Source organism: Panthera onca, chromosome A2 (assembly GCF_046562875.1).
Source record: "Panthera onca isolate mPanOnc1 chromosome A2, mPanOnc1 haplotype 2, whole genome shotgun sequence".
In the NCBI taxonomy this organism is placed as follows: Eukaryota; Metazoa; Chordata; class Mammalia; order Carnivora; family Felidae; genus Panthera; species Panthera onca.
In genome coordinates this window covers 35943009-35967391 of record NC_138340.1, presented here as the reverse complement: position 1 = coordinate 35967391, position 24383 = coordinate 35943009, and the positions used below count along the sequence as shown (strand labels likewise).

The 24383-nt window shown below is 38.8% G+C and overlaps 1 protein-coding gene across 5 annotated transcripts in view; it reads left to right on the top strand.

Annotated features, from left to right (window-relative positions):
- TAFA4 (TAFA chemokine like family member 4) overlaps positions 1–24383 on the top strand; it is a 174011-nt gene that overhangs the window by 133886 nt on the left and 15742 nt on the right. For 4 of the 5 annotated variants that reach the window (XM_060631544.3, XM_060631542.3, XM_060631546.3 and 1 more), the window contains one exon: positions 13693–13848. In XM_060631544.3, coding sequence (XP_060487527.3) covers positions 13693–13848 — 156 coding nt within the window. Of the gene's footprint in view, positions 1–10796; positions 11187–13692; positions 13849–24383 lie in introns of those variants that run through there. The other variant, XM_081794975.1, reaches the window with a different exon arrangement.

The following is a 24383-nucleotide window of genomic DNA, read 5'->3' as shown; positions in this document are numbered from 1 at the left end:
GTCTGGGTGGTGCAATTGGTTGAATGTTCAACTCTTGACCCTAGGTCATGATCCCAGGGTCGTGGGATCAAGCCCCACATCGGGCTCTGCACTGCTTGGGATTCACTCTCTTCCTCTCTTAGCTCTTCCACTACTTGCTCATTCTCTCTCAAAATAAATAAATAAACATTAAAAAAATTAATAGTTTCTAATAATAGAGTAATAATAGTTATGATCATATGTAGTGTATTATTACTAGTATTACTAATATTTATTGAGCAGCTACTATATGCCATGTGGTGCTCTCTATATTAGCTTTATGCTCACATCAAACCTCTGAAGGTTTATTATTTTGCAGATATGGAAACCAAGGCAAAGAGAAGTGAAGCCCCTTGTTGGAAACCTCACAGAAGTAGAGAGATGGCAGATTGGTTTTTTAAACAGAGGCATCTGGGGTCTATAGCTCTATAATGCCTTCTACTTATTTCTTGTAATGTTAGCTTGCCTCCATCTACACCCCCCAATTTCATATTTGCACACTTAGAAAACCTAAAGAAGGGTTGGAAGGAAAGTAGAATGAACATCTTTATATCTCTTACAAGAGTTATCACATTATACCCTATCATATTGGAACTACCAGTTAAAAATCTGTCTGCCTATCTTGCCATTTTTTTCTGAATTGTTTATAAGTAAGTGGCAAGCTACATATATTTCCAAAGGACCAGACCATTCTCCAGTACAATTTGGCATTGTAGTAGTCTTTGTTGCTGTAAACTAAGGCAGGCAGAATCCAGACCACCAGCAGGTAAAGACAAAAATCATGCCTTTTACTTGATATTTCCCAATACTCTGTAATGAATGGTAAAAGCAGTTTCACGGACATACACCTGTACCCATGCACACATGGAGAGAGACTTTTTCAGAAACATGAGTGATCCCCAAAGATTTGTTTTGCCCAGTCATGTTATTAGTGCGATACCCCTTGATCTGAAGTATGTCACCTTTACTCATTCTCTAAAGTTAGAATTAATAAGTAACAGTGTATATTAGTCACCTCGGCCTGCCATTACAAAAAAGGAGAGATCAGGTGGCTTAAACATCAGAAAGTTATTTTCTCATAGCTTTAGAAGCTAGAAGTCCAACATCCATGTGTTAGCAAATTCATATCCTGGTGGAGACTTGATTCCTGGTGTGCAGATGGCTACCTTCTCACTGTGACGTCATGTAGCCTTCCCACTGTGCCTGTATGGAGAGAAGGGACACCAGTCTTGCTGGATTAGGGCCCTGCCCTTAAGATCTCACTTAACCTTAATTACCTTGAAAAGGCCTTATCTACAACTGTGGTCACTTGGAGTTTAGGGCTTCAACAAGTGAATTTGGGGATGGGGGGTGTACAGACAGTTTGATGGACTGCTTGTGAAATAATGGAAGATTCGTTCCACTAAAATGTTAAGTGGTATTTCAACGTAACATTGAAAAGTTATGTGTTGTTAATTAAAGCCAGGTTTTGTATTATAATTAAAGTGGGAGCTATTGTGTGTGTGTGTGTGTGTGTGTGTGTGTGTGTGTGTGTGTTGACATGTGTGTATTTGCACTTGTGTGTATTTGACATACAGTATTGTTAGAGTTTTAGTTTCACACCATAGTGATTTGATATTTTTATACATGATGTAATGATCCCCGTGACAAGTTGTTACCATCTGTCATCATACAAAAATTATTCTAGGATTACTGCCTATATTCCCCATGATGTGTATTATATCCCTGTGACTCATATATTAGTTCTTAATCCCCTTCACCTATTTATGTCACCTGCCCTCTAATACCTTCCACCTTGAGTAACCTGTAGTTTATTTGATGTTTCCATGAGTCTGTTTCTGGTTTGTTTATCTATTTTGTTTTTTACATTCCACAGGTGAATGGAATCATACAGTATTTGTCTTTCTGTGTCTGACTTAGTGCATTTAGCATAATACCCTCAGAAGCCCATCTATATTGTCCAAATGACAAGATTTCATTTTTTCTGGCTCAGTATTCCCTGCATGTTGCTGTGTCTGTGTGTTCACATCTTTATTCATTTATTGATGGATACTTAGTTTGTTTCCATATCTTGACTATTTTAAATAAATGCTGCAGCGAACAAAAGGGTACATATATCTTTTTGACTTAAGTATGTTTGTATTATTTGGATAAATATCCAGAGATGGAATAGCTGGGTCATATGTTAGTTGTATTCTTAATTTTTTGAGAAATTTGCACACTGTTTTAGATAGTGACTATGCCAGTTTACAATGTGACCCACAGTGTATGAAGGTTTTCTTTTTTTCCACATCCTTGCCTTGTTAAACTCGTTATTCCTTGTCTTTTTGATAAGAGCTACCCGGACAGGTATAAGGTGTTACCTTACTCTGTTTTCGTTTGCATTTACCTAATAATTAGTGATGTTGAGCATCTTTTCATGTGTCTGTTGGCAATCTGTATATCTTCTTTGAAGAAATGTATACTCCAATCCTCTGCCCGTTTTTTAAGTGTTTTTATTTTTGTTGTTGTTGAGCCCTAGGAGCTCTTTATATATTTTGCATATTTGCACCTGATCACGTAGACAGTTTGCAAATATCTTTGCACATTCCTTTAGATTGCCTTAACATTTAATGATGGTCTACTCTGCTATGCAGAAGCTGTTTATTTGATGTGGTCTCATTTGTTTATTTTCTCCTTGCCTTTGGAGTCACAAAGATGTTGCTGAGACTGATGAATTTACTGCCCATTTTTTCTTACAAGAATTTTATGGTTTCGAGTCTTCCATTCAAGTCCATCTATTTTAAATTAATTTTGTGTATGATGTAAATACGGTCTACTTTCATTCTTGCATTTGTGTCAGTTTTTCCAACACCATTTATTGAACCGACTTTTCTTCCTTGTATGTTCTTGGCTCCTTCTTATAGATTGTCCCTATATATGTTTGTGTTTTTATTGGCTTTCAGTTCTGTTCTGTTGATCATTTGTTTCTGTTGCCAATACCATACTGCTTTGGTTAGTATAGCTTTGTAGTGTAGTTTAAAATCAGGGAGCCTGATACCTCCAGTTTTGGTCTTCTTTCTCCAGGTTGCTTTGGCTGCTTGAGGTCTTTGGTAGTTCCATACAAATTTTAGAATAATTTGTTCTGCTTCTGTGAAAAATGCCATTGTCTCCTTGGTTAAATTTGTTCTTAGGAATTATACTCTTTTTTGATACAATTGTAAATGGTATTGTTTTCTTAATTTCTTTCTGCTAGTTGTTTGTTTTTTAGTGGATAGGAATGCCCAAATTTCTGTATATTGATTTTGTATCTTGTGAATTCAATGAATTCATTTACCCCAGTAGTTTTTTGGTGTTTTCTAAATATAGTATGTCATTTGCAAATGGTTTTCTTTTTTCCTTTCTGATTTGGATGCTTCTTTTTTATTTTTCTTGCCTAATCACTGTAGCTAGAATTTACAGTACTGGGTTGAATAAAAGTGGAAAAGTAGGCATCCTTGTCTTCTGGATTTTTGAGGAAAGGCTTTCATCTTTTCATCATTGAGTTGAGGTTAGCTGTAGGATTGTTATATATGGCTTTTATTATGTTGATGTATATCCCCTCTAAGCCCATTTGGTTGAGACTTTATATCATAAACGGATGTTGAATTTTGTTAAGTGCTTTTCTGTATCTTGGGAGATGATTGTATAGTTTTATCTTTCATTTTATTGTGATATATTATGTAGATTGATTTGCAGATGTTGAACCTTCCCTGCTCTCTGGAATAAATCCCACTTGATTGTTATGTATGATACTTTTAATGTTTTGTTGAATTAAGCATTCTAGTAATTTGGTGAGGATTTTTGCATCCATATACATCAAGAATATTGGCCTGTAATTTTTGTGAGTGTGGTATCCTTGTTTGGTTTTGGTATCATGGTATTGCTGGCCTCATAAAATGTGTTTGGAAGTTTTACCCACTGTTAGTTTTTGGAAGAGTTTGAGATGGATAGGTATTAATTCTTTTTTGGATGGATGGTAGAACTTACCATTGAAGACATCTAGTCCTGGTGTGTTGTTGGTTGGGAGGTATTTGATTAGTATTTTAATATCCTTACTAGTAAATGGTCCTTTCAGATTTTCTGTTTGTTCCTGAATCAGTCTTGGAAGATTGTATGTTTCTTGGAATTTATCCATTTGTTCTTGGTTATCCAGTTTGAAGGCATATAATTGTTTGTAGTAGTCTCTTGATACTTTTATTTCTATGCTATCAGTTATAACTTTGCCTCTTTCATTTCAAATTTTATTTATTTGAGTCCTCTATTTTATTTATTTATTTATTTATTTATTTATTTATTTATTTAGGTTAGTTTGTCTACGTGTTTGTCAATGAACCAGCTTAGTTTCACTGATCTTTTAAATTATCTTTTTAATAGTTTCAAACAGAGAGGGAGGCAAATCATGAGACTCTTAAATACAGAGAACAAACTGAGGGTTGATGGGAGGTGTGGTGGGGGGGGAATGGGTGATGGGGATTGAGGAGGGCAAATGGTGGGAGAGCACTGGGTGTTGTATGTAAGTGATGAATCATGGAAATTTACTCCCAAAGCCGAGAGCACACTATACCCTGTATGTTAGCTAACTTGACAATAATTTATTTTTTTTAATATAATTTATCTTTTTAGTCTCAATTTCATTTCTCTTCACTTTGATCTTTATTATTTCCATCCCTCTACTAATTTGGGGCTTTACCTATTCTTTTTTGTCTAGGTCCTTTACATGTAAAGGGAGATTTTTTATTTGATATTTTTCTTATTTCTTAAGGTAGGCCTGCATTGCTATGAACTTCCCTCTTAGAAACCACTTTTGCTGCATCCTGTAGATTTTATTTTATCATATTTTTGTTTTCAGTTGTCTCTAGGTATTTTTTTAATTTATTTTTTGTCCAAAGACCCACTGATTTTTCAGCAGCATGTTGTTTAATCTCCATGTTTTGGTGTTTTTTCCAGTTTTATTTTTGTATTTAATTTCTAGTTTCATACCATTGTGGTTAAATAAGATGCTTGAAATTATTTCAGTTTTCTTGAATTATTGAGACTTATTCTGTGGCCTGAAATGGAATGTATCTTGGAGAATGTTCCATGGGCACTTGAGTAGAATGTGTATTCTGCTGCTTTTGTATAGATGATTCTGTATATATCTGCTAAGTCCATCTGTTCTGATGTGTCATTTAAGGCTAATGTTTCCCTCCTGATTTTTTGTCTGGATGATCTGTGCATTGATGTAAGTGAGGTGTTCACATTCTCAACTACTATTATATTACTGCCTATTTTTTCTCTTTATGCCTGTTAATATTTGCTGTAATATTTTGGTCCTCCTATGTTAGGTGGGTGGGTCTGGCCCCTGGTCCAAGGTTGGGGTTCATCAGCAACTGCTTCTGTGCATTTGTGGGCAGAGTTCTCAGTGGTACTACCCACTGGTGCTAGCAGGTTAGGGGGAGAATTCTAAAATGACACCCATTCGGTGCCAGTATTAATAAGGTAGACTGAGATCACAAAAATGGCTCCCACCAGTGTCTTATTTTCTGTGGAGAGTCTCTGCTGTCTGCTGCCTTTGTAACAGACACTGTACAATTGGTAAGTGGATCTCTGTTGTCTAGGGTGTATGTGCTTTTCAGATTGGTATTATTGAGCTGGTTTCTAGGTCAAGTGATTGTGCACATGAGCCCCTTTACACAGTGTTTCCAGTCCCCACAGTTTGATAGTTCTCCTGAGCATAATCCTCATCAGTTTTCAAAGCCTGGTATTTGGGGGCTTGTCTATCCTGCGCAGGGTTGGTGTCTGATGTGGAGATCGAATCCCTTGCTTCTCAAGGAAAAGTTCTGTACCGTTGTAATGTCTTCTGGTTGTGAGGCACTGAGGCTGGGATGATTTTTTTCCTGGTGAGTTCATGTCTCTGCCTCTTCCTGTCTCAATGCTGTCCTTTTACCCTTTGTTGTGGACGTTCTCTAAAGTGATTTTTCAGGCCCCTTTAGAGGGAATTATTCCATACGTAGTTGTAGATTTGCTGAGTCTGTGAGAGGAGGTGAGTTCAAGATCTTGCTCTGTTACCATCTTGAACCCACCTCTTTGACCTTATGCATTCACTTTTGGTTCTTTTAAGGCCACTGGCTATTTTTTCTTTTCTTCCAAACTCAACGCATAAATAATTATTTTTTTTTCCCCTCTGGCTACAATTACTCTTTTGGAGATTTTATCCAGTGTGCCATGACTTTAAATATCATCCTATATTCCAGTGGTAAGTAACTGTCCATCTGAAAACCAGACTTCTCTCTTGAATTCCAGACTCAAATGTCTTACTGCCTATTTGACCTTCCTCAGTTAAATATCTAATTGGCATTTAAAACTTAATAACCAAGCTCCTAGTTTTTCACTCATTTATTTAAGGGACAACCCACTATTCTTATTGTTCAGGTCTATAATTTTGGAGTCAGCATTGACTCCTCTCTTCCTCTCACATCTTAAATTTAAGCCATCAACAAATCCTGTCCCTTCTACTTTCGAAATAAATCCAGAACCTGACATTTTCTTATCATTTCCACTGCTATGATGGTCCAAGCTATTATCACCTCTCCTTGGATTACTATGGGCAGGTGCTATGTCCCTGCTTTCATCCTTACTCTTCTGCTCATAGTAGATCTTTACAAAATATATGTCTGATCAGGTCATTCTAAGTTCATAATCTCCAGCGACTTCCCACCCCATTATAAGTAAAAGCCCAAGCCCCCAGTGACCCATGAGGCCCTCTATAATCTGCCCATTCACCCTCCATTATTTCTCTGGCATCTACTATTAATTTTTCCTTCTCTCACATAGCTCTAGCTTTAAGGGCCTCTTTCCCTCTGATATCTTCAGGACTTACTCTCTTACTGCTTTAATTTCTCGCTCAAATGTTAGTTTCTGAGGCCCTCCCCATTTTAAATTGTATCTTTCCTGCTTTGTGTTTCTTTCATTACTAAAATATGAAAAGTCCTTGAGGAAGAGGATATTTGGGGGCCTGTTTTGTTCAGCATTGTTTGCATGTGCCAGCACGGAGTAAATGCTCAACAAATATTTATTGAATAAATGTGTCAACAAAAACAAGTCATTTATTCAACATCCATGGTTTTTCAAGTAGTTCACTATGTTCATTAAGCAGTTTAAGATTTATAACCATCATGTGATGTAGATAATAAATTCCTTGTGTCTGAGAAAATGAGAGTGAGAGCCTCCTTGGAATTACCCAAGTCTGCAAGGTAGCATCCTAGCTCAGCAATTCTGACTGCAAGGCCATGGCTCCCTCTGTCGTTACCAGAAGCTAAGGAGAAGGCCATTTCCTCCTTGGGAGTCTTGTGAGATATTTTCTTCAAGTCTCTCTACTTGTTAAGACCACAGGCCATGTGGCTTCTTTATTGTTCTATCGTCATTGCCAGCAGGGGGCCTGATGCCTAGTGTGAGCTCAGAAGATACTTGTCTCCACAAGTAAGTTACCAAACTTGCCCAGCTAGTCCCATGGCTACCATTGTTTTACATCGGTACTATGACTTTGTGACTGAAAGCCAACCTGGGGCAGGCATAGGGGGAGAAAGTTGAGAAATGTAGGAGATGCCTCGTTGTCTGCTTTCTTTTCATGAATTCTTTTCAGCATTCTCTTTCCTCTGTCGTGCTTTCGTGGAGAGAAAGGATGAGAATGCCACAGAGAAAACCACACTCAAATAAATGCCTTCTAAGAAGATCACTGGAGTGTGAGGCTTCCTTTTAAGGGTGTATGTTCTTGTGCTAGGCAGGAGAAGGAAGGGGGAAAAGGGATTTGAACAAAAGGAAAAGGATCCAAGGGAAATAATAGCAGGAAGCACATCACTCTCATCTGATGCCTCCTGTGTCTCTGTTGGCTTTCAAATAGTTTCAGTGAAAGAACTTCTGTTGCAAATGAAGTTTTGTAGTTTCTCTCCTGAACAGTGGAAGGGCTTTCACTGCATTGAGACAAATGAACATTTCCTTTGTTGTTCGCAACGTCTCTAAAAAGCATAGTTAATAAGCAAAAAAAGATAAGCATTTAAACAGTTTACTCTCCAGATAAGTTTAATCCATCTTCTCTAGCAATTGCATAGTAGTAAATTAATGTTTTAAGAATGATAATAATACTTTAGATGATGTCCACATTAACTTCAGGTGAATGAAGAATTGTGTATCTTAGATTTTAGAGTCTTGCTAATATCTTAAGTCACCTTTTATTTTCCCCCCAAAAAAGAAAGTATGCCTACCCCACCTGGTTGCAAGGTCAGAAGTGTGGAAAGGCATCAAGGAACAATGTCAATTTTCCACATTTAGAAGATATGTCTTCAAGAGCACTGAGAACAGTGTCTAGTCTGTAGCATATCGTATCCAAGTGTTGGTTAAATAAATAGAAATAAATATCTTCCCTTCTACCTACCCAGACAAAACTGGCAGGGAAATGGCCTAGCAGCTCACAGGGATTAAGAGACAGCATCAAGAGGATAGAGTTTTGTTTTTTCTTCAGCCAGTTTTTCTTCAGAGAACAGCTCTACTCCTGGATAACTTAGTCTTACCTGTCCTAGTTCATACCTTGAAACAGTAAGGTAAATCCCATATGAAAAGTTTCAGCTGCAACCTCTCTTATGTATACATATTTACTTTAGTTTTCAAGATGGATCCCCAACCAAAATGTTTCCTGTTGCTGAAGAGGGAGATGTATCTTTAAGTGAATTTATTGGTAGTGGCCACTCGTTGGTACCAATCTTATTGTGCAAGGCATCCCTCCTGTACTTTTCTAGAAAAGTGAGTTTACCATGAAAATTTCTTGTCTGTTTTAAAAGCTTTCATTTTTCCCCCCAAGTAACAGGACTACACTACATAGTTGTGTGATGTTTATGGTGGCTTATTTTATATAACTACTTGACTGGGCCATGGGGTGCCCAGGTACTTGGTCACACTTTATTTTGTGTGTTTTTTGAGGGTGTTTTGGAGGAGTTTTGCATTCAAATTGATAGATTGAGTAAAGATTTCCCTCCTTAATGTGGGTGGGCCTTATCCAATCAGTTGAAGGCCTAAGTAGAACAAAAAGGCTGATTTTCCCCTGAATAAGAGGGAATTATTCCTGACTGTGGATTGGGACATTAATCTTTTCCTGCCATTGCGAGCTGAAACATCAGCTCTTGCTGAGTTTTGAGCCTTCCATTCGTTGAGCTGGAATGCCAACATGGGTTCTCCTGGGTCTCATCAAGCCCTTGGACTCAGACTTGAACTGAACTTTTGGCTCCCGGGAATCTCCATCTTAGTGCCTTTACCCTAAAGATCTTAGGAATTTTCAGCTTCCATAAGCACGTGAGCCAGTTTCTTAGAGCCCTGGCTAATACAAGATGAACTGCTCAAGCAAGTACGATCTGTGGTTTTTGTGCATTGCAGCTCACAATGGATTCCTGTCTTCTGCTCTCGTTCCTTAAGCACTTTTAAGAACTCGTTTCTGAAGACTTACCGCCTCCACCAGAAACTGTAGGTTATAAAGAAATGAGGGCTATTCTTACTCAAAGACCACAGTCCAGTGTTATCAGTACACAGACGACTAGACCTAGTGACTGTATAGAGTCCCGCAGACACCGTCCTCATGGAGGAAAGATGTTTTCAGTGGGAGACTGAGCCATTTCTTGTGATTGGCTGAGGTGGAGATGCCGTTTTGGCTCCACTTAGTGAAATAGTAATTACTACAGCTACTACCTTTCCCCTGCACACTTTGACAGTCCAGACACTGCCTGGGTTTATGTCTCTCTATTTTTCAATTTCTAGTTGTGTGACCTTGGGCAAATTAATGTTTGTACATTCTGTTAAACGTGCAAAAGGAATGAAAATAGTACCCACATCATAGCATTTTTGTAAGATTACATAGGAAAGTATTTCTAAAGAATTTAAAACAGTGCCTGCAAACTACCCTATTTTATCAAATCTAAGACCATCGATTGTGAGACAGACTGCTGTTTTGTGTATTTCTAAGAAAGAAAAGCATTGCCAATTACAGTGATAAGATGCTATCAGTTGTGATAGCTCCTGAAATGTTAAAGATGAGAAAAATATGTATCTTAAAAATCAATGAAGTACAATAGTCAGTGGTCTGTATATGTGAATAAAATCCTAGACCAGCAAGCTGATTATTCAGAGACAAGTTTGTGAAAAGGAAAAAAAAAATCTGTTTGTATTCGTGGATGGCTATCTAACTAGCAGCAAAATTCTAAGCAACTATAATATTAGTAAATGTCCAATCACTTCTCAACTATTTTAAGTTGCTAAAACACATTTCCTTTATTTTCTTAAGGAGGTTAAGTGCTATCTTCATGACTCTCTAGGGTCATTTAAAATCTAATTACTGTGGGGCGCCTGGGTGGCTCAGTCAGTTAAGCCTCTGACTCTTGATAGCAGCTCAGATCATGCTCTCACGGTTTGTGAGATCGAGCCCTGCATGGGACTCTGCACTGACAGAGCGGAGCCTGCTTGGGATTGTCTCTCTTCCCTTCCCCTGCTCATGCTCACTCTCACTCTCTCTCTCTCTTAAAATAAATAAATAAACTTTAAAAAAATCTAATTAATGCATGATGGCTGTTATATAGATGGAATATTTGTGTCCCCCCCCCCCCCCCCCCACCCAATTCATATGTCGAAGCACTAATGCCCAAATGTGACTATATTTGGAGACAGAGTCTATCAGGAGATAATAAAGGTTAAGTGAGGTCATAAGGGAGAGTTGGTGTTTTCATGGGAAGGAAAAAAAAAAGGAAGAGACAGCCGAGCACTGTCTTTGCTGCATGAGTGCGTAGTAAGAAGGCAGCTGGTTGCCGGAAGCCAGGAAGAAAGCTCTCACCAGGAACTGAATTGGCCAGCATCTTGATCTGTTACTTAAGCCACCCAGCCTGTGGTACTTTGTTGTGGCAGCTGAGCAAATGGCAACAGTGGCCAACAGGGAGGGGAAGACACTGTTGGAGGACTGAGGATAAATTCACCTTGGCCCCCCCCAACTACATGGCTAGCCATTCATGGAATGTTTGACCTGACTGTGTTTGCTTGCAATTGGAAACCAGAGACAGGATCTCCTCATGAACTCTTCAAAGTCCTTACTTTTCTGCTTACTCAGCACTAAATTCCCATGCTACTTTCCTCACATTGTAATTACGATTTATTTTTACTTAATTTTTACAGTTTGTGTATAACTACCTATGGGAAATCTGCATTCTTGTTGTATACGTTTAATTAGGTTTATAGTTGTAATCACTTGATGTTTTCTTCTGTAGTAGATTGAAAACTCTCTCTCATGATGGTGGTTTGATTCTCTGGGAACTGGTTCTGCTTTTATGTGTTTTACAAATGAAACTTTGCCTTAGTATTTGTTCTTGCCAGTAATTTTGAAGTTTGCTTCCACCGACAGCACAGTATGCAGAGGAAGGGTGAGAAACTTGTCAGAATAATATAGAGGTTGTTTTGTGGAAGGGCTAACTTGATCGATTAAAAACATTGCCTAATTCAGATTTTTAAACTAGTTTTGTGATTTGAAGGCCATGTACCAAACAACAGAAACCAAGCAGAGCATTAGCCCCTGACAGTCTTTGGGGAAACCTGTTTTAATGAGTAGATGAGATTGCTTGTAATTCACGGAACAATTTATATGTAAATAGTACGTGTGAAAATTGAGAGTGCTCAAGGGGGCTTGAAAAGGTTGTCTTTTATTAATAATTTCTAAACATTGCCTCCACAATCTTGTTTACATTGTTTTTATCAGAGCAGAGGTAAGTCTATCCAATCCTGGTATAGCCAGAATTAGTGTATTAGTTATCTATTGCTCTGTAACAAATTAGCCTAAACCCTAGAAGCATAAAACAACCCACAAATATTATTTCATACAGTCTCTTCTCTCATCATCAGAAATGTGAGTGTGACTTCACTGGGTGGTCCGGCTTCAGGGTTGTCTGATTGCAGTTAGCTGTCAGCTGGGGTTGGAATCTTTGAAGACTTGACCAGGGCCATAGGAACCATTGCGGGACAGTCTACAAAATAACTGGCATGTATTCTTTAAAAATGTCAAGGTTAGGAAAGATAAAGGCTGAAAAGTATTAGCTGATTAAAGAAGGCTAAAGAAATGTGAGAACGAAATACATCATAGGTCCCTGGGTTGGATCCTGAACAAGGGGAATAATGGCTATAAAGGACATTATTAGGACATCTGGAAAACCTGTAGATTATATAATAGCATTATGTAATAGCATTGTATCAGCGTCAAATGTCCTCATTTTGATAATTATGTAAGAGAATGTCTTTGTTCTTAGAAAACACACTCTCAGGTGTTATTTAAGGGTGAAGGGGTATCGTATCTGCAACTGACTCTCAAATGGTTCAGAAAGATACATGAAAGAGAGGCAATGCCAAGGCAAATTGGGTTGCATGTTAACAATGGTGAACCTACACATAAGGTCTTATATTATTCTGCTATTGCTGCTGTGACCAGTGACCACAAGTTTAGGGGCTTATTTCTGTAGGACAGAAGTTTGGCACACTAGCTGGTTCCTCTGCTCAGAGTCTGACCTCTGGGTTAAAATCAAAGTATCAGCAGGACCGCTTTACTTATGGAGGCTCTGGGGAAGAATCTGCTTCCACATGTATTCAGTTTGTTGTCCGAACTCAGTTCCTTGTGGTTGTAGGACTGAAGTCACCATTTCCTTGCCTTTTGACCCCTCTGTCTTTAAGCCAGCAGTGGTGATTTGAGTGTTTCTGTTTTCAATCTGACTTCCCCTTCTGCTTCATTTGTCTGCTTTTGTGGGCTCACGTGATCACATCAGCCCTATCTGGACAATCCAGGATAATTTCCTTCTCTTAAGACCAACCAGTTAGTGATTTAAAAAAAAAATTTAGGGGCGCCTGGGTGGCTCAGTCTGTTAAGTGTCTGACTTTGGCTCAGGTCATGATCTCACCACTGGTGAGTTCGAGCCCCACATTGGGCTCTGTGCTGAGAGCCTGGAGCTCAGAGCCTGGAGCCTGCTTTGGATTTTGTGTCTCCCTCTCTCTCTGCCCCTCTCCTGCTCATGCTCATGCTCATGCTCTGTCTCTCAGAAATAAATGTTAAAAAAAATTTTTTTTAATTTTTAAATGTTTATTTTTGAGGGGGAGAAGGGAGAGAGCGCACATGTGCAAGTGGGAGAAGAGCAGAGAGAGGGAGAGACAGAATCCCAAGCAGGTTCTGAGCCATCGGTGCAGAGCCCAATGGGAGGCTTGAACGCACTGACTGGGATCATGATCTGAGCCAAGTTCAAGAGTTGGACACTTAACAGACTGCACCACCCAGGTGCCGCTAACCAGTTAGTGATTTAAATTATATCTGCAAAATCTCTTTTGCCATGTAAATAGCATAATTTAGCTGTGGCTGTGATACTAGGAGTTGAAGGTCCTGGGGGCTGAATTTCTGACTACCACAGGTTCATAGGAGTTTTTTTTTTTTTTTTTTTTGCATTATTCATACCACCTTTATATATATTTGAAATTATATGAAAGGGAAAAGTTATAAAGATTCCTAAGCATAGAACAGGAAGTTAGAAAATGTAGTCATGGCATCATTCGTCTATGTGGTAGCTTCATTTTTTCCTCACAGCGCCGGGTTTGTTTTTCTCCCCCTTTATCCATCAGGTCACCACCAAATCAAGCAAGGGACCTGTGAGGTGGTCGCTGTGCACAGGTGCTGTAATAAGAACCGCATAGAAGAGCGATCGCAAACAGTCAAGTGTTCCTGCTTCCCAGGACAGGTTGCTGGCACAACTCGGGCTCAGCCTTCTTGCGTTGAAGGTAAGACCTTTCTGGTCCATTTTCTCCAATCCTGCAAAAAGTGCCTAAAACTACCAAGAACCTCCTTGCTTTACAGTCGTTGCAACTCAAGGAATATGAGGCTGATTCTAGGTTAGTGCTGCTCTGAAAATGAACGTAATTGTAACTCCACAAATTGCTTGGTGGATAAGGGAAGTTAATTAATGATATTTCCCAAGAGGTACTAGTAGGGAATTCTGTTACTGGACAATCAAGGAGATAGGCTTTGATTTTTTTTTTTTCCCCCAACTGTCTATCCAAATCGTGTGCATCAGAGCAGTTGCTTCCTGGGGCACCTGGGTGGCTCAGTCGGTTGACCGTCTGACTTCAGCTCAGGTCATGACCTCATGGTTTGTGAGTTCGAGCCCCGCGTCAGGCTCTGTGCTGACAGCTCAGAGCCTGGAGCCTGCTTCGGATTCTGTGTCTCCATCTCTGCCCCTCCCCTGCTCATGCCTCTCTCTCTATCTCTTTCTCTCACAAGTAAATAAACATTAAAAAATATATATATTAAAAAAAAAAAAAAAAAAGCAGTTGCTTCCCTAGACACAATTTTCTCCCTGATCTCAAGCTCTCAATTCCAAAGCGATTAGCACCCTGATTTTCTCAACTCATATTTAATGTTACAGACTTACATTCTCTTTATATCTAGTTTACTATTTTAACAAACATTTATGAAACATCTTCTTTGGAACAACTTCCTTGAGAAAAGTTTGGAATCACATGTCATTTATTGTCTCCAAATCCCCTAGCAGAGTGCTGTGCCAATGAATATTTTTAAAAAATGAATGAATGTTGATAGAGGCCTGGGATTGATTCCTTTTGATGCCTCTGGCCGCTTCTAGCAGACAGCTTGTTAGAAACAAGTATCATTCCCCAGGGGAATGGATACATGAGGTTAAGCCTTGTAGCACTTGATCTATAGTGGCAAGAAAACTCCCTGAAAGTGAATGCTTCTACTCTTACTTGATGCGTGTCTAAAGGTCAGCCATTAAAATGCACATATGCATTCTTTACTCCAGAATCACACAATCAAGAATAATAATTGACTTTCCTATATCCCACCTCCCCTACCAAACACAGGTACAAATTTATGGTCTGTATGGTCACTAGAGTTGGGTATCAGCATGATCTCAGTGACCGTTAAATCTGGAAAGTGAATATGGCCAACTTACCATCTGCAATTCTTCATAGAAACCCTGGGGCCAAATGTGTTGCTGAATTCAGATTTTTTAAAGGCAGCATAGTACATACAGCATCTGTTACCTAACGAACCTACTGTCTTTTCCAGTTGTACCCCATATTCACAGATGCTAGTATTTCTACAGTGCAGTATATAGAATATTCTTTCGGAACAGGATAGGGCAAGATGACCAACCTCCTGTTAATTCAAATCAGGTTTTGTTGCCATTGTACAGAACTCCTGTCCATTTTCAGAGCTTTTTGGATTTGGGGATAACAGATAAAGGATTGTAATCTATAAAAGAAGATGGTTAGCATTAAAACAAGAGTCACTTAAAAGAAATTTGCAAAGTTCCTCTCTCTCCAGACGGGACAGCTGAACATATTTATTTTCTCCATCAATTGAATCCAAACCATACCTGTTTTGTCTCCAATTCTCTGTGCCACTGTCACCTCCACAGTGTAGGAGCCCAGATTACATTTTGACAAGCTTACTACTCCTATCTCCCATTTTCCTCCCTGCAGTCAGAAGATCCTTCTGCAAAAACAGAACTTATCATGTCAGTCCTGTGTTTAAAACCACATTTGCATGACCTCCCAGTATCTTTAAAATAAAATCCAAATTCTTTACCCTGGCTTTTGAAGCCTGGCGTAGTCTGGCTCTGTCTCCCTCCTCTCTTTCAACTATACTACCCACATCCAAGTGGGGTCCTTTATGTTCCCTTTTTATTTTTGAGGGGGTGGGTGGGGAAGGGACAGGGAGAGAGGAGGACAGAGGATCCGAAGTGGGCTCTGTGCTGACAGCAGAGAGCCTGATATAGGGCTCAAACTCACAAACTCTGAGATCATGAACTGAACCAAAGTTGGATGCTTAACCAACTGTGCCTCTAGGTGCCTTACTTTATGTTCCCTTTTATCCTGCACTTGTACCTGTATCCTTGGCCTGGATCATTGCCTTCTTCCCCACAACACACATTCTGTCTACTTAATTCCTCCTTTCCTTCCTTATCTCCTGTATGCTCTGGTGTCTCCCTGTATATCTAGTTCATGACATGTATCCCGTTATGTTTTCAGATCCGAATGTGTGCGTTCCCATTAATCTCTAGGTTGCTTGAAGATGGGAACTGTCTCTCTTTCTTCTTTCTACCCACTCTCGCATTGGCTGGTGCATGAATGATTTGGGCACAATGGAGAACATAATCATTTTCAGTAATCATAGATTGTTTTCAAATGAATGTGTTTGTTTACTGTGTGGATTTTAAACTTCAAGAATTTTGAATTATAGCATAAACTCTATTCTATCCAGCATAGAATCTTTAGATATAAGAAGTCTTCTACATTTCTCTCAAAGCATCAGGATCTGGAAAATACAGTTAGGGTGGCAATCATATTTAATATCTTTCCCTTGCTAAAGAAAATATTAATACCTTATTCTGCAGTAGCTTATTTTACTTTTTATATACATTTATTATTTGGGCCAAATCCCTGTTGGCCACCACTGTAAGAATAACTGCATTTATCTGTTTGGTCAATACATTTTTTTTTTGGCCTGTTTGTGTATTTGAGATAGTTCTCCAGAAAAAGTGGTATATTGCAGTATGAATGCATGTTTTACCCAAATGGTATCATATTGTGTGTGTGTGTGTGTGTGTGTGTGTGTGTGTGTGTGTGTGTGTGTGTTTTAATTTACATCCAAGTTAGCATATAGTACAACAGTGATTTCAGGAGTAGATTCCTTAATGCCCCTTACCCATTTAGCCCATCCCCCCTCCCGCAACCCCTCCAGCAACCCTCTGTTTGTTCTCCATATTTAAGAGTCTCATATGTTTTGTCCCCCTCCCTGTTTTTGTATTATTTTTGCTTCCCTTCCATTAGGTTCATCTCTTTTTTATCTTAAAGTCCTCGTATGAGTGAAGTCCTATGATACTTGTGTTTCTATGACTAATTTTGCTTAGCATAATACCCTCTAGTTGAATCCACATAGCTGCAAACAGCAAGATTTCATTCTTTTTGATTGCCGAGTAATACTCCAGTGTTTGTGTGTGTGTGTGTGTGTGTGTATGTGTGTGTGTGTGTCACACACACACCACATCTTCTTTATCCATTCATCCATCGATGGACATTGGGCTCTTTCCATATTTTGGCTATTGTTGATAGTGCTGCTATAAATATTGGGGTGCATGTGCCCCTTTGAAATATCATACCCATATCCCTTGGATAAATACCTAGTAGTCCAATTGCTGGGTTGGAGGGTAGTTCTATTTTTAATTTTTTGAGTAAGTTCCATAGTTTTTTCCAGAGGGGCTGCACCAGCTTGCATTGCCACCAAAAATGCAAAAGCGATCCTCTTTCTCTGCATCCTCGCCAACATCTGTCATTGCCTGAGTTGTTAATGTTAGCCACTCTGACGGTGTGAGGTGGTATCTCATTGTGGTTTTGATTTGTATTTCCTTAGTGATGCTGAGCATTTTTTCATGTGTTAGTTGGCCATCTGGATGTCTTCTTTGGAGAAGTGTCTTTTCATGTCTTTTGCCCATTTCTTCACTGGATGATTTGTTTTTGGGGGTGTTGAGTTTGATAAGTTCTTTATACATTTTGGATACTAACCCTTTATCTGATAATGTCGTTTGAAAATATCTTGTCCCATTCCATCAGTTGCCTTTTAGTTTTGCTGATTGTTTCCTTCGCTGTGCAGAAGCTTTATTTTGATGAGGTCCCAATAGTTCATTTTTGCTTTTGTTTCCCTTGCCTCCAGAGACGTGTTGAGAAAAAAGTTGCTGCAGTCAAGGTCAAAGAGGTTTTTCTCTGCTTTCTCCTCGAGGATTGTGATGGCTTCCTGTCTTATATTTAGGTCTTTCATCGATTTTGAGTTTATTCTTGTCTGTGGTGTAAGAAAGTGTTCCAGGTTCATTCTTCTGCATGTCACTGTCCAGTTTTCCCAGCACCGCTTGCTGAAGAGACTGTCTTTATTCCATTGGATATTCTTTCCTACTTTGTCAGATTAGTTGGCTATGCATTTGTGGGTCCCTTTCTGGGTTCTCTATTCTGTTCAACTGATCTGAGTGTCTTTTATTGTGCCAGTACCATACTGTCTTGATGGTCTTGATGATTACAGCTTTGTAATACAGTTTGAAGTCTGGGATTGTCATGCCTCCAGCTTTGGTTTTCTTTTTCAGGATTGCTTCGGCTATTTGGGGTCTTTTCTGGTTCCATACAAATTTTAGGATTGTGTTTCTAGCTCTGTGAAGAATGTTGGTGGTATTTTGATAGTATTGCATTGAATATGTATATTGCTTTGGGTAGTATTGACATTTTAACAATATTTGTTCTTCCTATTCAGGAGCATTGAATGTTTTTCTGCTTTCTTCTGTCTTCTTCAATTTCTTTCATAAGCTTTCTATAGTTTTCAGTGTATAGATTTTTCACCTCTTTGGTTAGGTTTATTCCTAGGCATTTTATGGGTTTTTGTGCAATTGAAAACGGGATTGATTCCTTGATTTCTCTTTTTGTTGCTTCATTATTGGTATATAGAAATGCGTCTGATTTCTGTGCATTGATTTTATATCCTGTGACTTTGCTGAATTCATGAATCAATTCTAGCAGTTTTTTTGGTGGAATATTTTGGGTTTTCCATACAGAATATCATATGTCATCTGAGAAGAGTGAAAATTTGACCTCCTCTTGGCCGATTTGGATGCCTTTTATTTCTTTGTGTTGTCTGATTGCTGACACTAAGATTTCCAGTACTATGTTGAATAACAGTGGCGAGAGTGGACATCCCTGTCTTGTTCCTGACCTTGGAGGGGAAAGCTCTCAGCTTTTCCCCATTGAGGATAATATTAGCATTGGATCTTTCGTAGATGGTTTTTATGATCTTGAGGTATGATTCTTCTATCCCTACTTTCTTGAGGGTTTTTATCAAGAAAAGATGCTGTATTTTGTCAAATGCTTTCTTTGCATCGATTGAGAAGATAATGTGGTTCTTGTCCTTTCTTTTATTGATGTGATGAATCACATTGATTATTTTGCAAGTATTGAACCAGCCTTGGATCCCAGGTAAAAATCCCACTTGGTCATGGTGAATAATTTTTTAACGTATTGTTGGATCCGATTGGCTAATATCTTGTTGAGCATTTTTGCATCCATGTTCATCAGGGAAATTGGTATATAGTTCTCCTTTTTTAGTGGGGTCTTTGTATGGTCTTGGAATCAAGGTAATGCTGGCTTCATAGAAAGAGTTTGGATGTTTTCCTTCCATTTCTATTTTTTCAGAACAGCTTCAAAAGAGCTTCTTAACAGCCTCTTTAAATGTTTGGTAGAATTCCCCTGGAAAGGCATCTTGGCCCCGGACTCTTGTTTTTTGGGAGATTTTTGATTGCTGATTCAATTTCTTTACTGGTTTTGGGTTTGTTCAAATTTTCTATTTCTTCCTGTTTCATTTTTGGTAGTTTATATGTTTCTAGAAATTTGTCCATTTCTTCCAGATTGCCTATTTTACTGGCATATAATTGCTGATAATATTCTCTTATTATTATTTGTATTTCTGCTGTGTTGGTTGTGATCTCTCCTCTTTCATTCTTGATTTTATTTATTTGGTTCCTTTCCTCTTTATTTTTGATCAAACTGGCAAGTGGTTTATCAATTTTGTTAATTCTTTCAAAGAATTGGCTTCTGGTTTCATTGATCTGTTCTACTGTTTTTTTGGGGGGGGGTTGTTAGCTTTGATTTCTGCTCTAATCTTTACTATTTCCTGTCTTCTGCTGGTTTGGGGTTTTATTTGCTGTTTATTTCCCAACTCTTTAAGATGTAAGATTAGGTTGTGTATCTGAGACATTTCTTTGTTCTTCAGGAAGGCCTGGATGGCTATATATTTTCCTTTTATCACCACCTTTGCTGCATCCCAGAGGTTTTGGGCTGTGGTGTTATCATTTTCATTGCCTTCCATGTACTTTTTAATTTCCTCTTTAACTTCGTGGTTAGCCCATTCATTCTTCAGTAGGATGGTCTTTAGTCTCCAAGTATTTGTTATATTTCCATATTTTTTCTTGTGGTTGATTTTGAGTTTCATAGCGTTGTGGTCTGAAAATATGCATGGGATAATCTTGATCTTTTTGTACTTGTTGAGGGCTGATGTGTGTCCCAGTGTGATCTATTCTGGAGAACGTTCCATGCACACTGGAGAAGAATGTATATTCTGCTGCTTTAGGATGAAGTGTTCTGAATATATCTGTTAAGTCCATCTGGTCCAGTGTGTCATTCAAATCCATTGTTTCCTTGTTGATTTTCTGTTTAGATGATCTGTCCAGTGTTGTAAGTGGGGTGTTGAAGTCCCCTACTATTATGGTATTATTGCCAATGAGTTTCTTTATGTTCATGATTAATTGATTTATATATTTGGATGCTCTCACGTTGGAGGCATAAATTTTTACAATTGTTAGATCTTCTTGATGGACAGACCCCTTAATTATGATATAATGCCCTTCTTCATCTATTGTTGCAGCCTTTATTTTAAGATCTGGATTGTCTGATATAAGTATGGCTACTCCAGCTTTCTTTTGTCAACTATTAGCATGGTAGATGGTTCTCCATCCCCTTACTTGCAATCTGAAGGTGTCTTTAGGTCCCAAGTGGGTCTCTTGTAAACAGCATATAGATAGATCTTGTGTTCTCATCCATTCTGTTACCATATGTCTTTTGATTGGAGTGTTTAGTCCATTGACATTTATAGTGAGTACTGAAAGATATGAATTTATTGCCATTATGTTGCCTGCAGAGCTGGAGTTTCTGGTGGTCCTTTCTAGTTTTTGTTGCTTTTGGTCTTTTTTTTTTTCCTCCCATCTTTTCTTTCCTCAGAGAGTCCCCCTTAAATTTCTTTCAGGGCTGGTTTAGTAGTCACGAACTCCTTTAATTTTTGTCTGGGGAACTTTTAATCTCACCTTCTACTTTGAATGACAGTCTTGTGGGATAAAACATTCTTGGCTGCATATTTTCCCAATACAGCACATTAAATATATCCTGCCACTCCTTTCTGGCCTGCCAAGTTTTTGTGGATAGGTCTGCTTCAAACCCGATCTGTCTTCCCTTGTGAGTTAAGGACTTTTTTCCCTTGCTGCTTTCATGATTCTTTCCTTGCCTGAGTATTTTGTGAATTTGACTATGATATGTCTTGTTGATGGTCAGTTTTTGTTGAATCTGTGTCTTTTTGATGTCTGTGTCTTTCCCCAGGTTAGGAAAGTTTTCTGCTGTGATTTGGTCACAATACCCTTCTAACCCTTTTTCTCTGTCTTCATCTTCTGGGACCCCTATGATTCTGATGTTGTTCCTTTTAAATGAGTCATTGGTTTCCCTAATTCTTAAATCGTCTCTTTTGCTACTTTCCCTCTTTTTTTTTCTGCTTCGTTATTCTCCATAAGTTTGTCCTCTGTATTGCTGATTCGCTGCTCTGCCTCATCCATTCTTGCTGCCATGGCATCCCTTTGAGATTGCAGCTCAGTTATAGCTTTTATTAATTCATCTGGACTAGCTTTTACTTCTTTTATCTCCACAGAAAGGGATTCTAATATATTTTCAAACCTAGTTAGTAGTCTTAATATCGTGATTCAGAATTCAGAATTCAAGATATTGCTTGTATCTGTGTTAAGTCCCAGTCTGTCATTTCTTCCTGCTGTTTCTTTTGTGGTGAATTCCTTCGTTTTGTCATTTTGAAAGAAGAAACGGAATTAATAAGGTAAAAAAATTGAAATTTAAAAATTAAAAACAACACACACAGATCAAATAAATGATGCCAGATCCTAGGTGTGTTTTGGTGTGGGTGTTGAAAGGAGCTTAATAGGTTAGAGAAAAAAGAGATAAGAAAAGAAAAAAAAAAAGGAAAACGTTTAAAATTTTGAAAAAAAAAAATGAATACAGTGAAATAGAATAAAATGAAATGATGGAAGTAAAATATAATTTGAAAAATTTACAAAAAAGTAAAATATATAGTGGAAAAAATTAAAAATATTTTTAATAAAAATACAAAATAAAAATATTTTATTTCTCTGTATTCAAGAAAAAGAAAAAAAATTGTATAGATGGATCAGTGTACAGACTGAAATACGATTGTAATTACACAGGTTTCCCCTAGAAGTCAAACTATGAAGCACTTTATAGTGCATAAATTAAGCAGGCAGAGAGATTTGTGGTATTCCTGAAGAGTGAGGATGGCCCAGTTGGCCAGGGCTTAGTGTAATGGCTCCATTCTCCACTAGATGGCGCTGCTTAGCTCATGGGGTGTATTGTGGTGGTGCTTGTAGGGCTGTATGCGCAGGTGCAGGAGGGGTGAAAAGGGTGTCACCCAGCTACCCAGTCTCTAGTATCAGAACTCTGTTCTGCCTGATCAGCAATCGCACACCCATCCTTTGTCTCTGGCTTCCATCCACTCCCCACTTTTACGTTGTCCGTGACCAAGCTGTTAGGCTGCCAGGCGGTACCTACCTCCTGAGTTGTATCTCAGATGCAGCTTTGTTTCCCAACCCTTCACTTCTGAGAAACTGCAGTTTGACCCATTCAGACCTTCTGGGGGAGGGTCTCACTGAGCAACGGCCAGGTGCCAGCCACACTACATGACGTGCTGCTGCCGATGCCCAGAGACTGTGGCTGGGTGCCAGCCCACCCCAGAAAAAATTCACGCAATTGTGTAGCAGTGTTTCAGGGATTATGGAAAATCACAACACACATCTGGCGCCAGGCTTCACCCTTAATGTCCTTGTTCCAGCACCAGCGAATGTGGTTGTTCTTTGGGGTCTGCTGGGACCTTTGCCTGTGGAGTAGCTGCACAGCCTCTACCAAATGTCCTCCCAGCAGGGGAACCACCTTTCCCTCTGTGGCCCAAGGACCCCTCAGACCTCACTCTCTGCCCCTGGGGATTTGCCCTTCCCACCAGAGTCCTGCTAGGTATAGAGCTGCAGAGTTTCAGACTCTGCACTCCCCTTGTTTATAGAGTCGTAATAGAATTTAAACCCTCTCCTTTCTCCCTTTTTTGTTCAGTCCCTGTGGCTGTTTCCACTTTTCCACTTTCCACTTTCTCTCCAGATGCTTTTCCTGTACTCTCCCCACCCACCTCTGTCCTCTCTCTGCAAGCAAAAGCAGCTCCCTGCCCTCTGTGGCTTCTCTCTCCCCAGTTCACCTCTCTGTGCCGTATACCTGCTGAGTTGTGTGGTTCAGGTTGTGCATATTGTGTTAATCTTCAAATCAGTTTTCTAGGTGTGCAAGGTGGTTTAGTGTTGATCTGGCTATATTTCATGGATGAGAGGTGCAAAAAAAAAACAAACCCAAAAACAAAAAAAAAACCTTCCATGCTGTTCTGCCATCTTGGTCCCTCCACCAATATTGTGTACTTCTTAATCCAACCTGTTATCATTATTATGTTGATGAGATCTTTGTGTGCTGGTACCTATTGACCTGTTTTTTGTTTTGTTTTGCCTTTTTTCTTTTTTTTTTACTCGCTTGATTAGCATTTCATTGAATGGCTGGGTAATAATTTGTTTAGCTGTTCATCTACTGCAGGACATTTTAGTTGTGTCTGTGTCAAGACAAAGAGACTTATATGCTAATTAAATGATTTCCTTGGTGTCATACGATAAGTAAGTAATAGAGATCAATTATTTGGTGTCTGAGCAGAGTTGGTTCAGTAGAACATTCTGTGATGATGTATATATTCTTTCTCTATATCTCAGCTAGATGTGTTGATGCACGTATGTCCACTAACATTGGTAACCACTAACCACATGTGGCTATTGAGCATTTGAGATGTTACTGGTATGGATTTAAATTTAAATTGGAACTTGTAACTAGAAGCTTCTGTATTGAACATTGCAGGATTAGCTGTATGTACATATGTAGCTCATGAGTACAACATTTGTATCCAGAGAATAACCAAATTCTGAAGGATAGGATTATGATTGTGTGTTAATATTTGTGTCCCCTGCACCTAGCCTAGCCTGGCAAACAGTCAGTGTTCAATAAATGTTTATTGGATCAAAGTCACAGAGGAGATGTTGGAAGTCGTAGGTTAGGCTCTAGTTAGAATATGTGTCTGTTTTCATATCCCCCTGATCTTCTATTCATTATTTGAATGCTTCCATTAGGGCTTTTAGCTTTATCCCATAATAATCTTTATCCCACAATAATTATGCAGGATCATGCTGCTAGTTGGTTTGTGGAAGACCTAGTCTCTGCTGATCCGTCCCTCTTTTCATATTTGTCAATAAGAATGTGGAGAGGATCTAAAATATAAAATTCACTTGAATTTACATTTAAATTAAAACAAAAGCGAGAAGACATTGGAGCAGGGCATTAAT